Source organism: Lissotriton helveticus, chromosome 7 (genome assembly GCF_964261635.1).
Source record: "Lissotriton helveticus chromosome 7, aLisHel1.1, whole genome shotgun sequence".
NCBI classification, from domain to species: domain Eukaryota; kingdom Metazoa; phylum Chordata; class Amphibia; order Caudata; family Salamandridae; genus Lissotriton; species Lissotriton helveticus.
The window spans coordinates 713,808,332-713,832,591 of record NC_136068.1 but is presented as its reverse complement, the minus strand read 5'-3'; the positions used below and the strand labels follow the sequence as shown (position 1 = coordinate 713,832,591).

Sequence of the window (24,260 nt, the reverse complement as noted above, 5' to 3'; positions counted from 1 at the left end):
AGGAGATAGCTATGATGAAGGACAAAGGTAAAATATCATCTTTTTGGGAAGTGGATTTGAGGGAGATAAGTATGCCCATTGTGGTATTCTACAAGAAAGATCAAACATAAGAAGAGCAGCAAGGTTGGTGCTGTTGATGTGTTGTCAGATCTATATTTTTGTACTGAAGCAGAGGTTGGATACAATACATGTGTCTTTGGAATTTCATATAGGTGGGTCAGGCAGTGGGTTTGTGTAGTGCTTGATTGCCTTGAAAATATTCTGCTTCTATTGTTGGGTTCATTGATGGTATTGGTATAGTACTTTACTTTAGCTGATGTAATGAACTCCCTGTGCATTGCTTGGAGAGACTTTGGTATCATGAGGTAATCTGGAGTTTCGTTTTTTCTATTTTCTTTCCTGTGTGTGAATCAGCGTTTATTGCCAGTAACCTCTTTAGAGGACAAATGTGCTGTAGGTGTTGGCTTGTACCCGTGTGTTTTTGATGGAATGTGGATGCTCATGCAGTTTGGGGTTGAAGTCACATAAAAAGCGTAGGCAATGGAAGTGGACATGGCAGTGTGGGAGATGAGTTCATGCATTTGGTTGTTGATAAAGAAGACTTTGAAGGATCTGATGGTTTGATCTTCTATTTTGGGTTGACTTTGGTGTGTTGGTCAGCAGCTGAACAAGGAGATAGGTGTGGTGAGGTGGTTGGTCTAGTCCAGGAGTTCGGGTGGTTTGAATTGGATTGTTGGTGATGTTGAAAGATGAGGTCAAGGATGTGGCCGTAGGAGTGTGTTTACTGGGTGACTCAATGTCTCACGTTGAGTGTGTCAATGAGGTTGTCAGAGGTGTTGTTGTGTGTTTCCGGCATGGCATATTGTAGTTATCCTTATGTTAGCCTAGCTGTGCATGCTGTAGGCCTCATTTTCCCTTTCACACGTTTCTACATAAATAGGTTATGCTTTTATGCCACATTATATTTTCCCACGGAACCTGAAAATGTTTTTGCGTTCATATCTTTTCCTGTGATCTAGTCTGAACACCATAGACAAGGTCAAACAACAATTTCCCTTGTTATTCTTTCTGGCAAGGCAATACCACCTAGATATAACACAAGAATTCAGCACATACATGTCTTATCTTATAGATGAGCACATGAGCAAAAAACAGAGAACAAGAGTTCTGAGAGACAAGCACTGCATCTGCTGAGATGTAGAGCATTCAACTGTGTATGCTAAGGTACGGGGTCCGCCAGTAATCCCAGAGATCTTTCATGTATAATAATTTAGCTTCGATAGCAAGGGAGAGGGGTTTAGATTACTCTGTCCTATAAAATGACAGGGCTTTTCATGATAGATGATATTATTGTTTTGAGCTTGCATTTAATTGAAGTCTCGCAAGAGAGAGGAATGGGTGTGTTGATGGACAAGATGGCAAGGAGATCTGAGAATAGAGTAAAATCTCGCTCTGCCCCAGAGGCCTCTAGATGAGATAGAAGGTGGTGGTCTGAGTTGCTGAGAGAGGACATTGGCATGTCATTAGCTCAATTGTGTTGGACACACAAGAATTAGAACTTGTGAGATGCAGGGTGAACAATGATTTATTCTTTTATTTTATTTATTCACATAATCTTTCTTCTTCTTAAAGAGTCTGACTAGCATGCTCCTTTGTCTTCTGCATATGAGAGGTTCTGTCATTCTGTGTGACTAGGTGATCTAGTTTTTATGCAATTGTATTCTGTTTTAGAACTGTGGTATTAGCAAATAATATTTATGACAATATTTTAATTGACCTACCTTACTTCAGTATTTTCATGGCTCATTCCTTAGATTTAACTTACATTGTAGAGAATCTGCAAGTTTCCAAAGAATATTAGAGTGCTATTCCCAGAATCTTTTTTTGAAAGACAAATGTTTATGTCTTCATTATTGGCTCTTTTCCTTTCCCTCAGTTATAGAAAATACAATTATTTATGCGATACCAATTTGCATAATGCTATAGCAACAAGATGAGAATACCTACAAGTAGGGCAAACAAAAACATTTACACATTTGTAGGAAATTACAATAATGAAGTTTGAAAAAATATTCGCAGATAGAAATAAGAAAGGCAACAGCTAGACATTGTTTTACTTGATTCTCAAGCAGATGGAAAGAAGGAAAGTGGTATATAGATCCATCAATGTGTTTATTAAGCAGAAACAATGAACAACATTTATTGATAAGCCCTTTCACATTACCCTTATTTAGAAATAAATGAGCACAACAGAACAAGCGGCATCATGAAAACACACTTTCAGGGCACTATAAGCAGACCTACATTCCACAGTTCTAGCCCACTTACCACAGACTTGTCCCAGATGACGGACATGCGCTCCTCTATGCCATTGGTGCCCTCAGGGATCAGGGTGAAGTTGTCCTTTCCAATAGCCTTCTGTGCAGTGCTAAAGGTGCAGTGTGCGCTTCCCACCACCTGCAGGTCACCACTGTTAAGAGACAAGTGGAGGGAGCCAGGGTTGACTATATGAGACGTCACTTAAGCCTGAGGTCTATTATTCTGTAACTCATTGAGCTTTACAGGTCTGTGCTATTTCGAGTGGTTATTTCCATTTTTTAATTTCACGGGTAAGTTCTAAACTTGGTTTCATTAAATATCACAGAGTGCCGATAAATATTTTTCTACAGTTGGAAAGAAAATAATTTGAATGTAGAACCGATAATTCGCCATCTCGGCAGGCAGCAAAATAATTCGGTGTGCATTGCCACCCACTTTGAACTGGAACAAAAAGCACAGCTACAAAAATGTATACTATGAATAGGTAAACAAGTAAATAGACAAATTCCACCAGTAAAGAGAGAGAGAGAGAGCGATAGAAAGAGAGAGTGAGTGTGTGTGTGTGTGTGTGTGTGTGTGCGCTCTTCACCTGTCCGTGTGCACATGCACTACTGTTGATTGACTCGGTTTCTGTGTCAGTTACATTTCATGAGTAGGTTATCTTGCCTGCTTGTGCTTAAGTGTACATATATTTGGTATATATGAGAATGAATATGGGGCAAATCTGTGTGAATTTTTGTCACAAGATGTTTTTTCTGTGTCTCTGTTCCGATGCACTGTCTAGTTGTTTCTACCAGCAGATGCTTGCTCTCTCAGAATGTCCTTGTCTTTGTGTGTGCCCATCTTTATAACTGTCTCTATGTCATCTCTCTGTTAGAGATGTCTAAACATTGTTATAGAGGGAATCTGCCTGCTTCACAGAGTAGGGATGGATACCTGTATGCGAGGGTGTTGTATGTATGGCTTTGTTTGTGCATGTGTGTGCTCAAGTACACCCGTATTAATGTGTACACGTGTAAGAGAAAGAGTGAAACCACAATTAGCTACTCAATATGTCTTTGGAGGTGACATCCATTGTTTGACTCTGAGGAGCATACTTATGAGAGGCTGGCGTTACATTTGCACCACGCAAAGTGGTAAATACATGACTCAAACCACAAAGTCAGATTTATGAAGCTACGCAAAGCCACTTTGCGTGGCCTTAAATGGCTACAAAAATCTGGAGTAAGGCAACGCAGCGCAAACCACTGCTGTGCCTTACTCTGTGCCTGAGAGGCGTTCCATGGGCGATGCAGTGGGCCTTCCCATGCAACTCTAATGTTTTTTATGCATTTCTAGATCTACATGGTCTTTTAAACCTGGGAATGCAACAAATTCCTACGTCTGGTGAGGCGTAATGAGGAGAAATGTCTATATTTCTCCTCATTATTTCCTCATTTTGCAGCAAACGTTGAAAGAGGAGAAAAACTCTCAGGATTGTTTTTGTGCAGGAAGGTGCCACTTCCCGCACAAAAACATTCCTGCATGCGGAGGCACCTTTGTGACATGGTGTAAGGGTGTCTGCATTGGCGCTAGACTGCGAAAATGGTGCCAGAGCAAACGGAAAGGGCAAGGATGCACCTATTGGCTAGATACCAGTCCAAGTGACGCAGGGCAGTGCAGCAAGGTGATTTGCTGCGCTACGCCGCACCACTATTTTAAAAAACATGCCCCTTAGTGTGAGTGTGTGTGGGGTTTTGTATGTGTGTCTATATGTGTTTTATAGAAATAGGCGTAATTGCAAGGTTCTCACTCCCACACACCACATGGCATGTGTCTTCACATCAATTTCTAAATATGTGGTGAGCTACACTTAATGATTTAGTGATGTATGCTCCATGAACTATAATTTTGATGCCAAAAGGCTAGATGTTAACAAATCCACATGGCTTATTCGGGTCCCAAGCGGTTTATGCTACTTAGCAACCAGAATCACAAGACCACACAAGCACCAGAAACTCCAGCAAGTCTCATCTAATTTTAACTCTTGAATCAAAATGCATATTCCTCCTGCACGCAAACTGGTCGATTTCATAGAAGGCTCTAGAGGGGAATCATTCAAGTAACAGGCTATACACCACTGTTTTCTGCCATTCAGATGTACTGGCCTGTGTACAAGTTGTGTCGTTTGTCATTGGTTGTATGCCTCTGTTCTACCTTTAAAAGATATTAAAGCAAAAACAGCAGTTATTCCATGGTTGCTGAGGATGATGATGAATAGATTAATGGAAAAAGACAACGCTGGACTTGCAAGGTGGATGCTAGGGTTTGACGATGTTAAAGCTCTATTTAATTCTAGTAGAGGATTTGCATATATCATCCCAGAAAGACGACATGACCCTGGGAGCGGTGATTGCACTAGAGGAGTCGGAACGTCACTTCCCCATGTGCATATCTACACTATGGAGTGCAGGTCAGTAGACTCAGCCATGCAAACCTATGATTACTCATTCTCTTTGTGATCCTGTGGGGCAATAGTGCTATAAGTGGGCTGCTGCATAATAGTCTTGATACCCCTTCAGTGCTCAGCATCAGTGGCAGCAGCAAAGCTCAAAACTCAGTATGAGCGATAAAACTAAAGATGTTGTGGTGAAAGGAAAAACACACCCAGGGCAGACAGACTGCAGCAGGTAAGCTTTTGCAGCAGCTGGCTGGAGCAATTGGATTGTAGCAAGCTGAGCTAAGGGTACAAAGGGTCCTCCAAAGATCAGCTCTTTTTATTTTTTAAGAAGCAACATTTCATATTTAAATTGACTAATTCAAACCATGATTCATTTAATTTGGTGCTGTTGCATGTTTACGTAGTAACCTGAATTGTAATTATCTTGTTACTTTCTCGATAGTTGTTCAGCCCAGTGTGAATGTGCTGCATGGAATGTTGCTGTGGTGATGATAGTTTGATAGTTGGAATGTTGGGTGCCTGTGAGGTGAAGTGTGTCAGCTGGAGTATGGGCTGAACAGCAGGCGGACGGCTCCTGGTGGAGCTGCTTCACATTAACTTCACAACCTGTAACCAAGACTTAATAAATCAACTGAAACTACCTCTTGTCTACTGGACTTCATTACTACACATTTTTGGCGATGGGCATCGTAGATCTCTCAAACTCATTAATGGACAGCCTTGCCAATGGGTGCTTCATCATCCATACACAATTAAATGTATCCCATATGTCTGTTTACTTAGTTGAATTTTATTTTCAACAGTACAGTCTGTGTTCGGCCAAGGCGCGTTTAATTAATGGAGCCTGATTATGTACACAGGGGAAAGGACCTTCCAACCAAGTTATTACAGCGTTCACTGTGAAGTAACCAACAGATTTGGTCACACCGGATGGAGTTCTCAGGAACAAATTAGTTTTAAGCATCTTGGTCAGCACAACTAACAGTGTAAACCCCAGACGGTCACACCAACAGCTAACTGACATGTGATATAGAAGAATCAAATATGTGTGCGGGTTACATTACTGCGTGAGTACGTGTTTTTTGGTCTGCATCTTGGCTGGCGATTACATTTTTTTTTTCGAATCACGGTTACGCTAGCGCAAATTATCCACAACGGTTACTTGTTTGACAACTGCCGCAAGGACTCTGGAGCCATGGGCAGGAGGTGCGTGTGTAGTCCACGAGACTGCAAGTGACGTCTACTTTACACTGCCTGGAACGCGTGCTGTGCATTTATGTTTAGTACACAGCGCCTCAAGCCACTCAGCACTTTTCTCTTGTACGTGCCGCCATCTTGGCCGTACAGCTAACATGCAAGTCCCGGGGCTATGCTGTTCTTTTTTGCTGCCACTATCCAGGATGTTTTTGCCGGGGTTGTCGGTGTGCTGCGACCAGCTCTACGGTTTTCGACAATAAGACTTAAGGCATGGTGTAGGTCAAGGCATTTGAGGGTAAGCCATGATTATCCTCACACTTTCATGTCCATCTGTCTTGGCTTTGCTGGCGTCTGCCAAGTTCGAGGCTGCGCAATTGGTATTTGTGCATCGTGCTCAGTTCAGCATGTTCGCCCATCCCGCTTGCAACATAGGTTTGCTAGGCTATGTCAAGTACTGACTTTTAATGTTCTAAACCCTCGGCGTACTTTGAACCAACAAATTAATTATTTTGATCTCAATGCTGTTTCCTGGCATCAAAAAATTTTTTGGGGTGATATTCACTTGCTTCTTAGTTATCATCTTGTCCAAGTGTCTTAGGAATTCTCTTCTACAGCAGATTCAAAGCGTAGGAAAGAACTTGTCTTCACTCTTCTTTTGTGAAGCTTTCTGGAGCTTTCTGGTTGTAGTTACTCATCTTTGCTACATTGTTGCACATTGGCTCTGCTCCAGTTTTGGTCATTCATAAATGCATTTTCTGTGTTGTGTGTTTTATTGATTGCCATGCATACAGTGTGGTTGAGGCGTTTTTCAACTTAATGTTCTCTGTTTTTTTACCTCTGTGTGCTTGGCTGTTCAGGAGTTCACACACTGTTTTCAAGTTAGCATTGAAATTTTTGGTGCTAAGTTCCTCAGTACATATTTCCTGTGCACGTTTCTGTGTCTACTGTTGTGCAATGTTGCAGTGAGTGGTATCACTTCTGGGTCCAGTTGTGTTCAATCAAGTACAGTGTTGGTGTTTTTTTTGTTATTACGATGCTAGTTGTTTGTATGATAGTGTTGCTCCCATTTCAACATTGTACACACATTTTATTGCAGATTGTTGCTCTATGGGTGTGCTCTTGCCCATATTTACTTTTTATGATTTATGTTTGTGGGTATGTGGATATGTGGGTGTAAGTGGCTTACAACTACTACTCATGGGTACTAGTCCCATATGTACTTATCACGTCCCTGTGCTGCCCTTATTCATTTATTTGTTATAAAGTGTGTAAGTCACCCTGTGCTGCACATTTGTCGTACGGTGTATAAGCCACCCTATGCTACACGCATACATTTATTTGTTAAACGGTGTGTAAGTCACCTAGTGCCACACGTTTGTTGTATGGTGTGTAAGTCACCTTATGCTATATGTATCATTTTATTTGTTAAACTGTGTGTGTGAGTCACCTTGTGTTGCACATTTGTTTAACGGTGTGTAGTCACCTTGTGCCACACGTGTTGTTTTCGTCTCCTAGCTCGTGAGTGGCTGTATGGGTAGGAGTCAACAATCTTTTATTTTCCCCTAAACTCACCCATGTTTTGGGGACGTTCTTTCAGGTGCCCTTTACCCATTTCTACTATGCTTTATAACATTTATAGAGGAGGAGAATATATATATAGTATATTTTTCTACACATATCCTCTATGCTTTATTCCTTATGCATATTTTCTATGCATTTCTTTGTCTTGTACTTCCTTCTATTCCTTTAACTTCATTTTCTCTTGTATTTTTCTTGTGCATCTTCTTTATCTTTTCCTATCTTGCTCATGGTGGTTATTCATTGTATCTATACTGTTTCTTCCAGTTTTGGGGTTGCATTCCTTCTTGCCCTTTCTTTAATGTTGCATATTTCTCTTTCTTGGTTTTTTCTTGTTAGAACCTTATTCTAATTTGTGGTTTCATTTTTGTGTTGTGGAAGGAGGGAGGATATGTAGTAGCCTGCATTGTAATTATTGTGTTACTTACTGCCTAGCTGCATAACCCAGTGTGAATGTGCTGCGTGGCATGTTGGTGTGGGGATGATAGTTGGAATGTTTGGATGCCTGGGAACTGAAGTGTGACAGTTGGAGTATGGGCTGAGCAGCAGGCAGACTGCTCCTGGTGCTTCACATTAACTTCACAACCTGTAACCAAGACTTAATAAATCTACTGAAACTACCTCTCGTCTACTGGACTTCATTACTACACTTTCATTATCTACAATTTTTCTTTGCTGGTTTAAACATTTTATGAATTGTAAATGTGCTAGTTAGGCCACTGTAAATCGGGATACAATGGTGCGGTTGTGCCTGCAATGTTATCAAGCCAAAAATGAAGTTTATACGAAGCAGACAAAAACATATCGATAATTGTGGGTAACTTATATGGTTGTACATATGATTACACTGTATAATTAACTGAACTTGCCTCAGTTAACATGGAAGTATAGTTCTGCAAAGAAGCATGCCATGCAGTCCCTCTATTCTAAATATGACTGCAGACCTTTGTTCATAGAGGCGTGGGAGATTTGCATTAATAGATCCACAATGCTGCCGGACACTGTGCAAGAGCTAAAGCCCAGAAATCTCTTCTGAGCTTCTCTTGAGAAGTGCCTGCAAAATCTCAACTGTTTTTTGGTAATATATTTGGAAAACACCCCATTTAGCGCATTCGTTTCAGCACATCTCCTCTTAACTATCCTGAAGTGGGATGGTCACATATTTGGTATTCATTTGTTCAGTGCTCTTTGTTACTGGAATTACATATTTCTTGAATTTTGCTTTTGTTTTACCCTGTCTACTGATTAACCTGCATGAAATATCCCTGCTTCACTAATCAGCATTTTTTTAAGAATAAAAACACAATGAGCAGATACCATATCAACATAATGATATGTCTCTCTGCTCCTGTTCAACCTCAGAAGTAAGGAGACATCTACCCACCTGGCCAACAGAGAATTGATGTAGTCTGGAGTCGTTTCATCTGGACTTAATGGTGGGGAGGTCACAAATGCAGCTGCTTTGGCCCAGTTCTTGCTCCAATAGTGTGTCCCGTCAGTTCCCAGGCTGGCTGTGATTGGTTCTCCATATACAACACTGCCTGTGGGAAGAGGTAGAAGTTTAGCAAAAGTACTTCGGTGTATGGTTGTGTAAACTGCCAATCATAGGAACCGCTATAGGAGGAAAAGTGATAAAATGTTAACGCTAACTAACAAACTGAGTAAAACTTGCCCAAGATAAATGTAATAACTTTGCCAGGCTAACCTCTGTGGCCACTTAGTGGACTATTCCTCAAGTATTCTCTTATTAATATTAGTATTTTAGCATTTTGCCTTGCTATAAGTAGTCTTTTAAGGTACTGTGTTATCATTACAATCCAGCTTTGGCTTCCCGTTTGGGGATGCACTGATGCGATCACCAACTCCAATTGGAAGACTGAGAATCAGTGCAGGACAACATTACAGGGAAAATATAATTTGGACAGTCATAGGAAGGTGAAACAAAGGCATGTCTGAAAAGAGAACCAATTTCATTTTTAAAGCCTCTTGCTATATAATTGAGTGGTGTAGAGTCATGATATTTCAAATTCAGATACAGCACACCCAAGTGTCAGACACCAATGGCAATACTCTGTGTTTATTAAGCGTTGCTGTTTCACACCAGTAACTTAAGATGCTATTATGTGTGCTATTGTTGCTTTGGCCATGGGAAAGAAGAGCATGCATGCTGCGCTCATGGAGAGGGGAAGCTACTCTCAGCAAGATGATGGCTTTTACTGCTCATACACATGCAGCTGCCTTTCGAGTTATGGGACTGACTGTGAGGTAAATACAGTCTTTCCCAATTACCTTAATCTAAACATAGATGTGGCAGTGGAACCCAGAATTCCATAGGTAGTTCTACTAATTAATAGTGTGAGTAATGTTAGCCAAGCATGGCTGCTGCTTTACCCTCACATGAAATGGTGCTTCCAGCAAAGAGCAGAACAGTTTTTTTTATCCAGTACGGCTCGTCATGTTCTCTGCACTACTAGAAAGCAAGAACTCTTCTGTACCCCCACTGAGCCAGAAGGGGACCTTGAAGTTGCCGTACAAAACTGAAATATAGACATTATTGGATATAAAAATGAAATAAAGGTTTTGATCCGTGACTGCCAGGTCTGCTCTTATGGTCTACATTGGTCTGGCTTGCTTCTCACAGTGGAGCGTTCTGCATATATTTTGAAAGAGGTTGTAGTGCACTGAGGATGAACCTAAGGGTAACTAGGAGTGCTGGGCACACGCAGGGGCAGGGCAGCCTATCACTGATAATGCACTGCCCCCAGGGCAGTCACAAACTTGACTGTGCCATAAGAGCACCACATTAGTTAAAAATGGACCAGCTGCTTCAAATATTCTTCCTCAGCACATGTAGCACTCATCCTCCATTTTCTAGAGGGGCAAAAATCTCCCTGCAGGTGGGTGCAATGCCTGACTACCCCGCCCCCACGGAAATATCTGGGGAGTCCATGGGAGCCCCATTGCCACCTTTCAGAGGATGCCCTCAGGGGTAGCACTGACTTTATGCCACCTGTTTGTGACACCTCCAGACAGCTTCCTTGCCTCTGCAGCCACATTCATTATACAGCATGGACGCAGACATGAAGTGTTTCACTAATTAGCATGTGGCCATGTCCCCATGCAAAAGAGGGAACACCCCTTTAAGATGTTGATAGGGCTCTCTGCATTAAAGAACGGACAGCGTAAGTGTGTGTGCTCTCTTCTGTAATACCAAAGTGCACTGGGCGCAGGGAAAATGGGTGCACATGGCCATTGAACCCATGGACTCTTTTCATAACACAGCCCATGGTTGGGATAATAATCTATACAAAATTCTGTAAATGTTGTTACTTTTCTTGAAGCATCAGTGCCTGTGTATGCAGAGTTTTTAAGGGCATTAAAATCTGGACTAGAGTCCCTACCTTTTTTCCTGGCTTGGGAGATGATGTCGACGGCACTTTTACTCATCACTTTGGTCACATAAAGGGGGCAGTTAGTTTGGCTTGCGATTGTGATGGCACGGAAAACGGCTTCGGCCTCAAGCTGCAATAAATACAAAACAATTAAATCGAGTTGCCTCCCAGTGGAGGTGTTGCAGTTAACAATAGAAACCATGGAAGGTATAGCTGGAGACCTTATAGGATTTGTAGGTCACCCTAAGGGGCATGTTAGACTGAAGAGGTTGTGTGGACTACATATTCTGTTGCTATGTATAGAAGCAGGATATTTTGTCATTTCCTTTCAGCAAAAAAGAATATTCTCACATCGAAACAGTGCCACATATCAAGGAAATAGACTTCTCAGAGATACTCCAGATGTTACTGGAATATAAATTCCACATCTGCAATGTGTTTGATCAATTATTTATGGATTTCTATAAACTTGGAAGTGCTTCCCTGATTGACTCGCAAGTTTCCCCTTGTGCATATATCTTTCAAAGATCTTCAAAAGTTTAAGCATGCCAAAAGGGCTATGAAATTCTATCCACGTGTTAAGAGGGAGAGACCAGTGAGAGACTGTTCAATGTTTAGTGGTATTTTTCATAAATCTATGCAGGCCTCATTTTTGCTCTTCAGCTGTGTCAACTACAATTCTCTTTGAATATTACTTCTACTTCCACCTTCACTGATCATTTTTCAGGATCTTAGTGGTTCATATTATATTATATTATATTGTATCACATCATATTATATTATATCATATTATATAACCTCACATCACATCACATTATATTATATTATATGATACTGTATTAGTATTTATATAGTGCTTAGTACCATTGACAAAATGCTGAAGCTCTTTGGTAGTCTCACTCAGTTCGTTATCAGAGCAGTACTACATTTTAGCCGGTAGTTGCTGGTGGGGCCCACTGGCACTCATTTTTGGAGACTGGAGCTTATTTTCTATCATTAGACCCAGTACAAGAAAGAAGAAGACAGAAATGAGCAAAAGAAGATGAGGAGAAAGATGGGCAAGCAGTGGCTAAAGAAGGGATGAAAATCAACATGGAAGAGTGAGACAAAGGGTGAGAGTGTGGATGGAATGTCATCAGGTGGCCTAAAAACTAGACAGCTTTGGTATTTGGAAACCCTGATATTCAGCTGTGTCAGTGGAGGCCTTTTAGGAAAAACTTTGAGCCCCGGCATGTATTCTTTTACAAATTAAGTACTGTTTAAGAGCATCTCAGAATGTTTGAGAAAAGAGGGTAAATTCCCTTCCTGCAGTATCTCGGTCAGAGTTAAAAAAAATGTTTAGTACCTGTGAAAGGCATTTTACACTTAAAAGTGAGTCACAGGTTCATTTTCTATTTAAAAGCATTCAACATGTTTTGAGGGACAGGGCTGAAAACTGACAATGTATAACAGATAATTTAGGCAAAATGAGCGTCTGTCACAATACAAAAAACCAGATTATCAGTAATATAGGGCAGCTCAATAGCACTGTGTAAGTCATTTTTACTTGTGACAGTTCGATTTCTTACACCCCTCTTACAAAGCCAAGATCTGGGTACCCAGTCCAAGACAAAGTGAATGTCTGAAAGGAGAGTAAGAACTACCATTCCTATGTGATTCTTAGAGTTCATCCATTTGTATCTCTTCCTTGAGTGACTTTACAACTTGTACATTTGCAATTTTTTCTATTTGTATCTCTTCCCTGTGTGACTTTACAACTTATACATTTGCAATTTTTTTATGTTTGTATCTTTTATGTAACTCATGTAATCCTAAATCCTTATGTATCACAGCTGGTTCTTTTGTAAAGCGCTCTGACACCTTTGGTAATGTTCGCGCTATAGAAAATCGCATTAAATAAATAAATACAAATAAATAAAAAACCTTACGGCTTCACTCACAAATCTTCTCATCAGGGCTAATAATCTCAGACACATATCAGCCCCGGAGAGAGACTCGGAGGAGTCAAGATGTTTGCAAGATATTGTCTAAATCCTAGAAGATGACATCAGTTCTTTTGCTGAATCGTTCAATATCTGGATCACAGCAGCACATGATACTTCTGTCCTTTTAAAATGTCTCAAATTTCCCAGAGATGCATCGTCTGCCGCTTAGTGTGCTGAAGATGTAGAAGCTGCTAAATGTGCAGTAAAAGCTTTTAGAGCTGCTGTCGGACCATCTACACTCCACTATAGAGAAATGATTTGCAAATACAAGAAACTTCTCTGACAAATAGTGCCAGTCCCTGTTAGTCCACATATCGGTAACCCTATTAAAGAGATCATCTCCATCTGCAATGGTCATGCGGCCAGTAATTCTACCGTCAGTAAATCTCTGCTCTAGACTGTTGGATTTTTTCATTTATTATACAGAAAATATTTTCAAAACCATCTCTTCGACTTCCTCCTCATCTCTGGCCAAAACCCACCCGTTTGATATCACAGGGATTAACAGGGCTTCTTCAGCGTCTTTTAATTTATTGCATGTTGCAGCTATTCTTTCTAATCTCAAGCTTATCTCTTCTTGCTTCCCTCTTGATCCATGTACATTGAAGATAACAGTTTTTCCTGTTTTGACCACTCGTTGCAGTACCTCTCTTGGGTAAAGCTCTGTGCTTATTGCCTGGGTAAAGGTTTTCATTTTCCTTTATTTACTGAGGACCCCAATGTTATGTTATTGCTTTTACCATTTCCTACGAAAATGGCGAAACGCATAGTGAATCAACAGCTTTCCTTGTTGGTTGAAGCAAAACATATTTTTAACCCTCAGCAATCAGGATTCTGTGTTTTTTTTATGAGTGTATTTATTATGAGTGTGACTGTCACCCAGAATTAAGGATATCCTCGAGCTAAAACAATATACGAAGGTAAGAAACAGAGACAACAAGAAATGCTAGAGACTTCGGTGCAGATCTACTAAGATTTTGTATCAGGGTTGCATCACTTTGTGGCACAACTCTAACACATAGATTGTTACTTCCTTTTTGGCGTGGTGCCTTCTGCAGCAAGGACAGTAGAGGAAAATCCCTTTACGGATTGTTTTGTGAAGAAACAATCCTGCCATTATCACAGGCATCCTTGTACCATGGTGCAAGGGTGCTTGTGTTGGCACTAAGCAGCCCACAGTGCACCCGCACTAGGAAACAGCAGAAATGTGCTTTTGTTAGTAGATATGGAGCATTTATGTTGTTTACCTTTCACAAATGTATGTAAGTATGCCCCTACATCGCTTCATAATTCATGATGTTTTCAGGAAGAGCCAGGTTTTGAGGGTATTCCTAAACCTGATAAAATTCAGCTTTTTTCAAAGATGTGCATAATTTTTTCCAATGCTGGGCAGGTGAAATAGAGAACGTTTGGCCTCTCAGCAAGGACTGTTTAAAACGTAGGACCAAAAAAGAGAAGAGCAAGGTTTCTCGATTGTAAATGACATTTAAGCAAAAAAAAAAAAAAAAGATGAAACAGTTTTCCAGGAAAGATAATTTAGAAGTGTAATCAGCTTTATGGACTAGGCTGAGTGATTTAAAAATAATGTACTCCTTCACGGTAAGAAGGGATGCCAGTGATTATGTTTGGATCAGCTGGGCAGGGGAGGCCATGTACAGGCTGAGGAGCAGAGAGGACAACATTGATCCCTGCAGGAACCTACAAGATAGTGTGTGAAATATGGAGCAGTAAGCTCCAGCAAAGACATCAAATGTTCCTTTAAACTAGAATTAGATTTGGCCTTCGACGACGATATCTCTTAGACAGCCTAATAATATTTGATCATTAATTGTATCAAAGGCCACTGAGAGGTCCAATAAAATCAGTGCTGCAGAAAGGCTGGCATCTGGGTACCACTGCAAATCGTGTAATGTTGAGATCGCCACTACCTCTGTGATGTCTCCTGAGCAAAAAATAACTTGGAGAGAATGCAGCTGATTATAGGACTCGACAAAAACCGAAGTCTGACGAATGACTGTTTCTCCAGTAGTTTAGCTTGGTAAAGCAGCTGAAATATAGGGTAGTAATTGGCCAAAACATTAAGGTCTGGAAGGACTTTCTTCAACAGGGGTGGTGACAAATGCAAGTTTGAATTCAAAAGGAACCTCTGCTACTGACACGAATGCAATGAGGGGCATCAGTGAGATTAAGGGGGTGTAAATCTCAAAGTTTCTAACTGAAAAAGCCACAGGGCGAATGTGTGAGATGACCAAGGTATGGGATGGACTGTTCCCATGAGGATCAGAGTCAGTATGTATTTGCTTTAGGTGGGCCTCTGAGGCTAATTTAGAATTTGGCGGACAAGTATTTTGTTGCAACAGTGACAGATTATCCTGGCCGCCAAATTCAAGATCCCTCAGTCCGATTTTGAGTTGGGCAGACTACTAATTTAAAACTGACAAAGTAAAATTAGTACTGGTGTTCGCATCACCGCACTAAATGTATTAGTCACACATAACAGCAATCCAGGGACCACCTGATACGAGGCATCCAACAAGGCTGACTACATGTCACAAAAGCATCCAGATCGCTTTTGACTTACTTTGGCATAGTGACTAGTGCGCTGTGCAGAGCTGCTGCACACATGACACAGATTTCAGCAGGCCTGCTGGGCGGGGTGAGCACTGGCGATTTCATGATGTTTTGCTTTACAGTAAAGTCAGGGCGGGACTTACATCAATCGGCCCACTGCTAAGCGGCTTTACAGGCTTTCTGTGCAGACCATGTGGTCAGCGACGCGTGGTCCGGTGAAGGAGAACAACACCTCGTTCGATATCCGGATGGGGCACTGTCTGCAGCCCTCACGTGGATCTGATGGTGCTTGCCTTCAGTCGCTATTTTAAATTCCAGCAAGGCACCCCAGACCACGGTTATCTCACACAGCAGAGGATGATTGCAGACGGCACCAGGCAGCTTGGTATATTTTTTAATGAGCTACTGTGCTGAAGTGGTCTCATTGTTGGCATGGTGTTGTTGCCCCTGCGTCGCAAGTCCTGAAAAACCCCTTGGCAGCTGGCAGTGGCCCGGAGACATAATTTCGGTCCCATACATCTAGGCTGGCCATAGAATTACGAGCCATAACCTCTGAGCAACCAAGGAGGACGCAGAGAACAGATCATTATGCACCAAAGGCAAAAAGTTGACGTTCCTGCCGAGTGCTGAAACCAACTTAATAGCAATGGAGCCACTTTTTTGCATCTAGATAAAGTAAAATTCAATACATCGCCTTCTTCAGTCAGGTCTGAGCGAGCAGGCACATCTGACTCCTGAGTGTGTACCCACGGCGCCTGCAGGGTATGGAATGCCTGCCTCCGGGTCAGAGAGAGAGTCTGAGAGCTCTAATTAATACAGTGGACACAGAGTTAAGTTGGGTGTTTTGGAGTTTACCAACAACTTGGAGAAATTTGGACACATTTTAACCCTTCTGTGGCAGGGCTGGCCTGACACCACCAGTCCTGCCCAGTGCCACACAGGGCTGCTAGTTGTGTCCTTATGAAATGATGCTCCGTCCATGCCTTGAACTTCAACACAAACTGCAATGATATATGCAACATGTCCAAATGGTCCCCATTGTGAATGCAAGCAAAAACAATAGGTGATGGACAGAATGCAGAACAATGTCATACATTCACCCCAGTACAGAGATCTGGGCCTAAATCCATCGTTTTTTTGCTCACCATGCCTTTCCAGTTTGAACCCAACTATATGCGAATCAGTCTTGACCCTGTGCCCCATGGGAACAGTCCAGCCCGAACTGCCAAACCAGGTCCTCCCTGGAGTGGAAACAAGCATCCAAGGACCGGTTTCGGGCTTTCAGCCCTCATCAGCCTGGATAGCTTGATTCCAGTGGCATGGGGAGCACGGGACTCACGTCTGAGCATACCTGTCCCACTCGGGGTGACAAAAGCAAAAACAGCAGGTGATGGACAGAATGCAGAACAATGTCATACATTCACCCCAGTACAGAGATCTGGGTCTAAATCCATCGTTTTTTTGCTCACCATGCCTTTCCAGTTTGAACCCAGCTATATGCGAATCAGTCTTGACCCTGTGCCCCATGGGAACAGTCCAGCCCGAACTGCAAGGCCAGGTCCTCCCTGGACTGGAAACAAGCATCCAAGAACCGGTTTCGGGCTTTCAGCCCTCATCAGCCTGGATAGCTTGATTCCAGTGGCATGGAGAGCACGGGACTCACGTCTGAGCATACCCGTCCCACTCGGGGTGACAAAAGCAAAAACAACAGGTGATGGACAGAATGCAGAACAATGTCATACATTCACCCCAGTACAGAGATCTGGGCCTAAATCCATCGTTTTTTTGCTCACCATGCCTTTCCAGTTTGAACCCAGCTATATGCGAATCAGTCTTGACCCTGTGCCCCATGGGAACAGTCCAGCCCGAACTGCCAAGCCAGGTCCTCCCTGGACTGGAAACAAGCATCCAAGGACCGGTTTCGGGCTTTCAGCCCTCATCAGCCTGGATAGCTTGATTCCAGTGGCATGGAGAGCACGGGACTCACGTCTGAGCATACCCGTCCCACTCGGGGTGACAAAAGCAAAAATAACAGGTGATGGACAGAATGCAGAACAATGTCGTACATTCACCGGAGTACAGGGATCTGGGCCTAAATCCATCGTTTTTTTGCTCACCATGCCTTTCCAGTTTGAACCCAGCTATATGCGAATCAGTCTTGACCCTGTGCCCCATGGGAACAGTCCAGCCCGAACTGCCAAGCCAGGTCCTCCCTGGACTGGAAACAAGCATCCAAGGACCGGTTTCGGGCATTCAGCCCTCATCAGCCTGGATAGCTTGTTTCCAATGGCATGGAGAGCACGGGACTCACGTCTGAGCGTGACAAATACAAAAATAACAGGTGATGGACACAATGCAGAACAATGTCATACATTCACCCTAGACAGAGATCTGGGCCTAAATCCATCGTTTTTTTGCTCACCATGCCATTCCAGTTTGGACCCAGCCACATGCAAATCAGTCTTGACCCATTTGCCCCATGGGAACAGTCCAGCCCGAACTGCTAAGCCAGGTCCTCCCTGGACTGGAAACACGCATCCCAGGACCGGTGTCGGGCTTTCAGCCCTCATCAGCCTTGATTCCAGTGGCATGGAGAGCCACGGGACTCACGTCTGAGCATACCCGTTCCACCTGTACCGCTTTGTTCGCCATAAGTTGGCAGGGTATGTTCAGACGTGAGTCCCTTGCTCACTTTGCCACTGGATTCAAGCAAGCCAGGCTGACGACGGCTGTAATGCCAGAAACCGGTCCTCGGAAGCTTGTTTCCGGTCCAGGAAGGCATGGCTTGGCAGTTCGGGCTGGACTGTTCCCATGAGGCACAGGGTCAGACTGATTTGCATATAGCCATGTCTGAACTGGGGTGGCAGGGTGGGCTAAAGAACGGTGATGGATTAAACCCAGATCTTTTGACTGGGTGTGAGTGTTTGATTGGTTCAGATGCTCCGTCCATCACCACCCCCTTTTGTACCGCTTTTGGCCGCCATAAGTGTGGCAGGGTATGCTCAGACGTGAGTCCCTTGCTCACTTTGCCACTGGATTCAAGCAAGCCGGGCTGAAGACGGCTGTAATGCCAGAAACCGGTCCTCGGAAGCTTGTTTCCGGTCCAGGGGAGGCATGGCTTGGCAGTTCGGGCTGGACTGTTCCCATGAGGCACAGGGTCAGACTGATTGCATATAGCCATGTCTGAACTGGGGTGGCAGAGTGGGCTAAAGAACGGTGATGGATTAAACCCAGATCTTTTGACTGGGAGTGAGTGTTTGATTGGTTCAGATTCTCCGTCCATCACCACCCCCTTTTGTACCGCTTTTGGCCGCCATAAGTGTGTCAGGGTATGCTCAGACGTTAGTCCCTTGCTCACTTTGCCACTGGATTCAAGCAAGCCGGGCTGAAGACGGCTGTAATGCCAGAAACCGGTCCTCGGAAGCTTGTTTCCGGTCCAGTGAAGGCATGGCTTGGCAGTTTGGGCTGGACTGTTCCCATGAGGCACAGGGTCAGACTGATTTGCATATAGCCATGTCTGAACTGGGGTGGCGGAGTGGGCTAAAGAACGGTGATGGATTAAACCCAGATCTTTTGACTGGGTGTGAGTGTTTGATTGGTTCAGATGGTCCGTCCATCACCACCCCCTTTTGTACCGCTTTTGGCCGCCATAAGTGTGGCAGGGTATGCTCAGACGTGAGTCCCTTGCTCACTTTGCCACTGGATTCAAGCAAGCCGGGCTGACGACGGCTGTAATGCCAGAAACCGGTCCTCGGAAGCTTGTTTCCGGTCCAGGAAGGCATGGCTTGGCAGTTCGGGCTGGACTGTTCCCATGAGGCACAGGGTCAGACTGATTTGCATATAGCCATGTCTGAACTGGGGTGGCAGGGTGGGCTAAAGAACTTTGATGGATTAAACCCAGATCTTTTGACTGGGTGTGAGTGTTTGATTGGTTCAGATGCTCCGTCCATCACCACCCCCTTTTGTACCGCTTTTGGCCGCCATAAGTGTGGCAGGGTATGCTCAGACGTGAGTCCCTTGCTCACTTTGCCACTGGATTCAAGCAAGCCGGGCTGAAGACGGCTGTAATGCCAGAAACCGGTCCTCGGAAGCTTGTTTCCGGTCCAGGGGAGGCATGGCTTGGCAGTTCGGGCTGGACTGTTCCCATGAGGCACAGGGTCAGACTGATTGCATATAGCCATGTCTGAACTGGGGTGGCAGAGTGGGCTAAAGAACGGTGATGGATTAAACCCAGATCTTTTGACTGGGAGTGAGTGTTTGATTGGTTCAGATTCTCCGTCCATCACCACCCCCTTTTGTACCGCTTTTGCCCGCCATAAGTGTGTCAGGGTATGCTCAGACGTTAGTCCCTTGCTCACTTTGCCACTGGATTCAAGCAAGCCGGGCTGAAGACGGCTGTAATGCCAGAAACCGGTCCTCGGAAGCTTGTTTCCGGTCCAGTGAAGGCATGGCTTGGCAGTTTGGGCTGGACTGTTCCCATGAGGCACAGGGTCAGACTGATTTGCATATAGCCATGTCTGAACTGGGGTGGCGGAGTGGGCTAAAGAACGGTGATGGATTAAACCCAGATCTTTTGACAGGGTGTGAGTGTTTGATTGGTTCAGATGGTCCGTCCATCACCACCCCCTTTTGTACCGCTTTTGGCCGCCATAAGTGTGGCAGGGTATGCTCAGACGTGAGTCCCTTGCTCACTTTGCCACTGGATTCAAGCAAGCCGGGCTGAAGACAGCTGTAATGCCAGAAACCGGTCCTCGGAAGCTTGTTTCCGGTCCAGGGAAGGCATGGGTTGGCAGCTCTGGCTGGACTGTTCCCATGAGGCACAGGGTCAGACTGATTTGCATATAGCCATGTCTGAACTGGGGTGGCAGAGTGGGCTAAAGAACGGTGATGGATTAAACCCAGATCTTTTGACTGGGTGTGAGTGTTTGATTGGTTCAGATGCTCCGTCCATCACCGCCCCCTTTTGTACCGATTGTGAATGCAAGGCAAGCCCCTACCTCCATAAATCTCCCTCATTGGTCGACACAGAGGTCAACCTTCACCTGAGTGGCAGTGTAATAGACTTACACGCAAGGCAATGCATGCCTTCACAGAGCTTCCCATCCCTCTTGAGGATCACCATTCTCGAGACCTCAAGACCTCATGACCTTACTGGTCACTTGATCACTCCAGATAGTGTCCTGCAGCTCTAGTTGCAGCTCTAGTAGTCCACTGTGCTGCGTCCTAAGCCATGCCCAGCAGCGTGACTGTAGGGCGGGGGCTTCTTTCTGATCATGAGGTCAGGTCCACAGTCACTGAGCAGGGATGTATAATTGCTGCATGTACCAGGCCACCATTTATGGGAGACCGGAGTATTGGCTCATATGGAGAGCCGAATGCCTCCAGCCCTGCTGTCCAGAGTGGAGAAAGCATCAGTGGGGGAAGTGAACCCTGGGCTGTTGGTGAGAGGTGTCTGATTGGCACAGTATGTGGGTGGATCCAGAGGACAACATGCACGGCTGTGAGTTTCCTCGGCAGATGGAGAAAATAGTCACATTTGAGTTCCAACTTTCCATGTCTAGCAGCCGGTTTATCAAAGAACTGCCAGAGAGCAGACTTTGAAGTCGAATCCAGTGGGTAGATTGCAAAAGCAAGACTTGGATCTTTAAAATTCCCCAGTCGAGGGAGTGTTTGTGAAGTCCACCACCTTCAACGGTTTATGTGTGTCAAAAACTCAAATGTACAAAGAACCCAGAGTAAAAGCATATCGAGTTTAGGGTAACAAGGTGTGGTTGTACCTAAGCAAACCAAGGGACATGTTTTGTGGAGGACGAGGAACAGGTGTACATGCATACAGAGAGTCGTTTGCGCAGAAGAATATGTATGCAAGGTGAAATCTAGGAGCGATGGAGGGGACCAGGGTAGACTGGTGGAAAATGCTGTATAATGAGAAACTAAGAGTACCGGAGGAAACAAATGATGAAGGATGCATGAGTCTGATGTGGCAGTATCACAGCTCTGCCAAGTGTCACACATCATGGGTCAGACTAGCAGAAATCCTTATTTGTGATGGATGGTTATGTTACGTTATGTTAATATAATTTATACCGTGCGCAGCTGCCCCAGCAAAGGGGCATCCTGGCGCAAAGACAGCCAATAAGCCAGCTACCAGATGGAGTGGAGGGTAGCAGTGGCAGGTATAGAGCAGAAATTAGGCAAATATTAGATCCTAGGTGGAAAAAAGTGCGTCTTGAGCGCCCTTCTGAACAAAAGAAGGTCGCCGATAGCCCGAACATGGACTGGTAAAGAGTTCCAGAGCATCGCCGCTAAGTAGCGGAAGGAGCGCCCTCCGGCTCTGCAGCGTTTAAAGCGTGGGACCGTGACCAGACCTTGACCCTTGGACCTCAAGGAACGTGAAGGGACATAGGGGGGTAAGTAAATTCTCCAGAATTTTGGGAGTGGACTGTTTAAGGATTTTAAAGCATAGGCATAATGTCTTGAACTGTATCCTTTGGGCCATTGGGAGCCAGTGAAGCTTCCGTATGGTTTCCTTCACTGAACAGAACCTAGGTAGGCCAACCAAGGCTCTGGCTGCAGCATTCTGTATGCGCTGCATCCGGGTGATTTCCGCCTGATTTGCCCCCAATAGGAGGGAGCTGGCGTAGTCCAGCCGAGACCCAATGGAGGCCTGAATTATGAGTTGCCTGGTAGGTACATCAAAGAATTTCAGAATAGGTCTGATGGCACGTAAAATGCCGAAGCATGTGGCTGCCACTTTTTTGGTGTGGCTAGAGAAGCTAAGGGTGGAGTCTAGCCATACCCCTAGATTTTTTACCTCTGTCACTGGTATGGGAGTCTTATGGAATGCTTGAATTAATCTCAGCCACTGTTAATTACTCTGTTCACATCCCAGTTTAACATCTCTAAGCAGTGGGCAGACAACATAGAATAATCCACTGAAATTATATTGTTTATGTTATCAGACCTGTCATCATGAAACCCTGTTTCAGCTAAACATAAGATATCAAGCTAGTGGTCTGTTACTTAATCACAAACAGAAGTGAGATTTTTACTGCTGAGCAGGAATTGATCAGCTCTCCATGCAGGTAAGATTGAGGCAGCCAAGTACTATGGAAAATTAATCGAATGCAGTCCACATAAAGACCTAAATCTATAGGGCACTGGGAAATTTCCTGATTTAAAAACCAGAATGATGGAAAACAATTCAGAAGAAAATCATGCTTGTAGGGTAAGCGGTACTTACAAGCCTTAAGGACAGTGGACATCTTATTTATGGTCTGCAAAGACACTCAATGATTTCCATCCATCTGAAATGTATGTATTTTAAGAAACTATAGCTCAGCCGTAAAGCTCTTTATGCCTCTTCTGCCACCTCTATGAGTTTGCATATGAAGCCCTGTTATGAGTCTTCAAGGATCCTCTGTGCCTGCTCACCATCATTCCTGAAGGTTCCTAGGTTCCTGAGAGGAAGTATGAGGATTGTGCTTTCTCAGCTGTTACTGCGAAAGACTGGAATACATTTCCCCTCAGTTTACTGTCAATCGGGTACCTCACTAATTTCCATAAACAATTCAAAACCCATGTATTCTGATAATAAAAATTATCCTTTCATTGTTTCATCTGTAAGCACCAAGACAACCTTTCTTTATTCATTCACTCATTCACACTAGAGAGAAATCCACCTTCAGTGGAAATGATCTTGCACAAAAATGCTTTGCCAAGAAATATTGTCAACAAAATCACATTTTTTTGTTAGAAATGTTCTCTTGGATTTGAAATTGAGAAACTCATCAAAATGTGTTAACTGGATGAAGACTGTGTGATATGTGCAACACTTGTAATTTCATCAAATTTGTCGGCAAAAGCTTGACCCTTCGCAACCCAACCACAAATGCTTACATTTCAGTGTCTGATCCACATCCAAGCTTGTTTTCTGGCACACCCGTGCCTTCTTTGCTTATTTTGATCATGCTGTACATTGACGTCTCCAGCAGTTATCGTCCCCTGGCTTCACATCATAGGTTACTGTAATCTATATGTTTATCAGAAGAGACAGCTTCCTGCCTCTGCTTCCCATTAGCTCATGGCCCACCCACCGGTTCCAGGGATGAATCTGGGTTGAATCCATACTCTTATGTTCTAAGCCAAATTTGTGTAGGCAATAGACTTTCACTGGGGATTCTCAAAGTATTTTGTCTTTTAACTAAATGTGGTGACTCTTTTTCTCCAAAATCCTCATGGGCTCTAGAGGTCAGGTCTGTACTTTAAAAATTCCGCTTCTATTTGAATTTGCACTTATTTGTAGCTTGACAAAGCTGTCAGGGCTTCTCACTCATATCCTGTCAATAAACTCACAATACACCCCCATGAAATGATTGCATAGAAGCTTCATTCTTATGGTTGCCTCAGTTTCAGCCTGCTCTGATACCATAAATCCTGCTAAATCTCCCACTTTACTCCTAAAATCATACGTCTGTTACACTCGGCAATTTTATGGTTTCATTTTCTATGTGTTGTTTCTTCTTGCTCCTTTACCTATAGGTCAGTATATGCTGGTTGTTTGTAATGCTGTCAGTAGTTTATGCGACAATTATGTATGTATGACTGTGCATATATAGGGAGGGCCAGACAGTACTCTGCTTGATGTTGGAGTGTGTGACCTGTGATGGGTGTTGGTAGTGGAGAAGCATGCCTCAGGTGTGCACCATGTCTAATCTAATAGATGGTTAGTGTGCAACAGGAATGCTCATAAAGCACAACTGATGAAGATATCATTTA

General features: G+C 43.7%; 1 protein-coding gene across 2 annotated transcripts in view; it reads right to left on the bottom strand.

Moving 5' to 3' along the window:
- Positions 1-24,260, bottom strand: part of DPYSL3 (dihydropyrimidinase like 3) — a 375,973-nt gene that overhangs the window by 41,052 nt on the left and 310,661 nt on the right. For both annotated transcript variants that reach the window (XM_078653034.1, XM_078653035.1), the window contains exons 8-10: positions 10,936-11,056; positions 8,919-9,075; positions 2,329-2,470 (exon numbers count right to left, since the gene is read on the bottom strand). In XM_078653034.1, the coding sequence (XP_078509160.1) occupies positions 2,329-2,470; positions 8,919-9,075; positions 10,936-11,056 (420 nt within the window). The remainder of the gene's footprint in view (positions 1-2,328; positions 2,471-8,918; positions 9,076-10,935; positions 11,057-24,260) is intronic.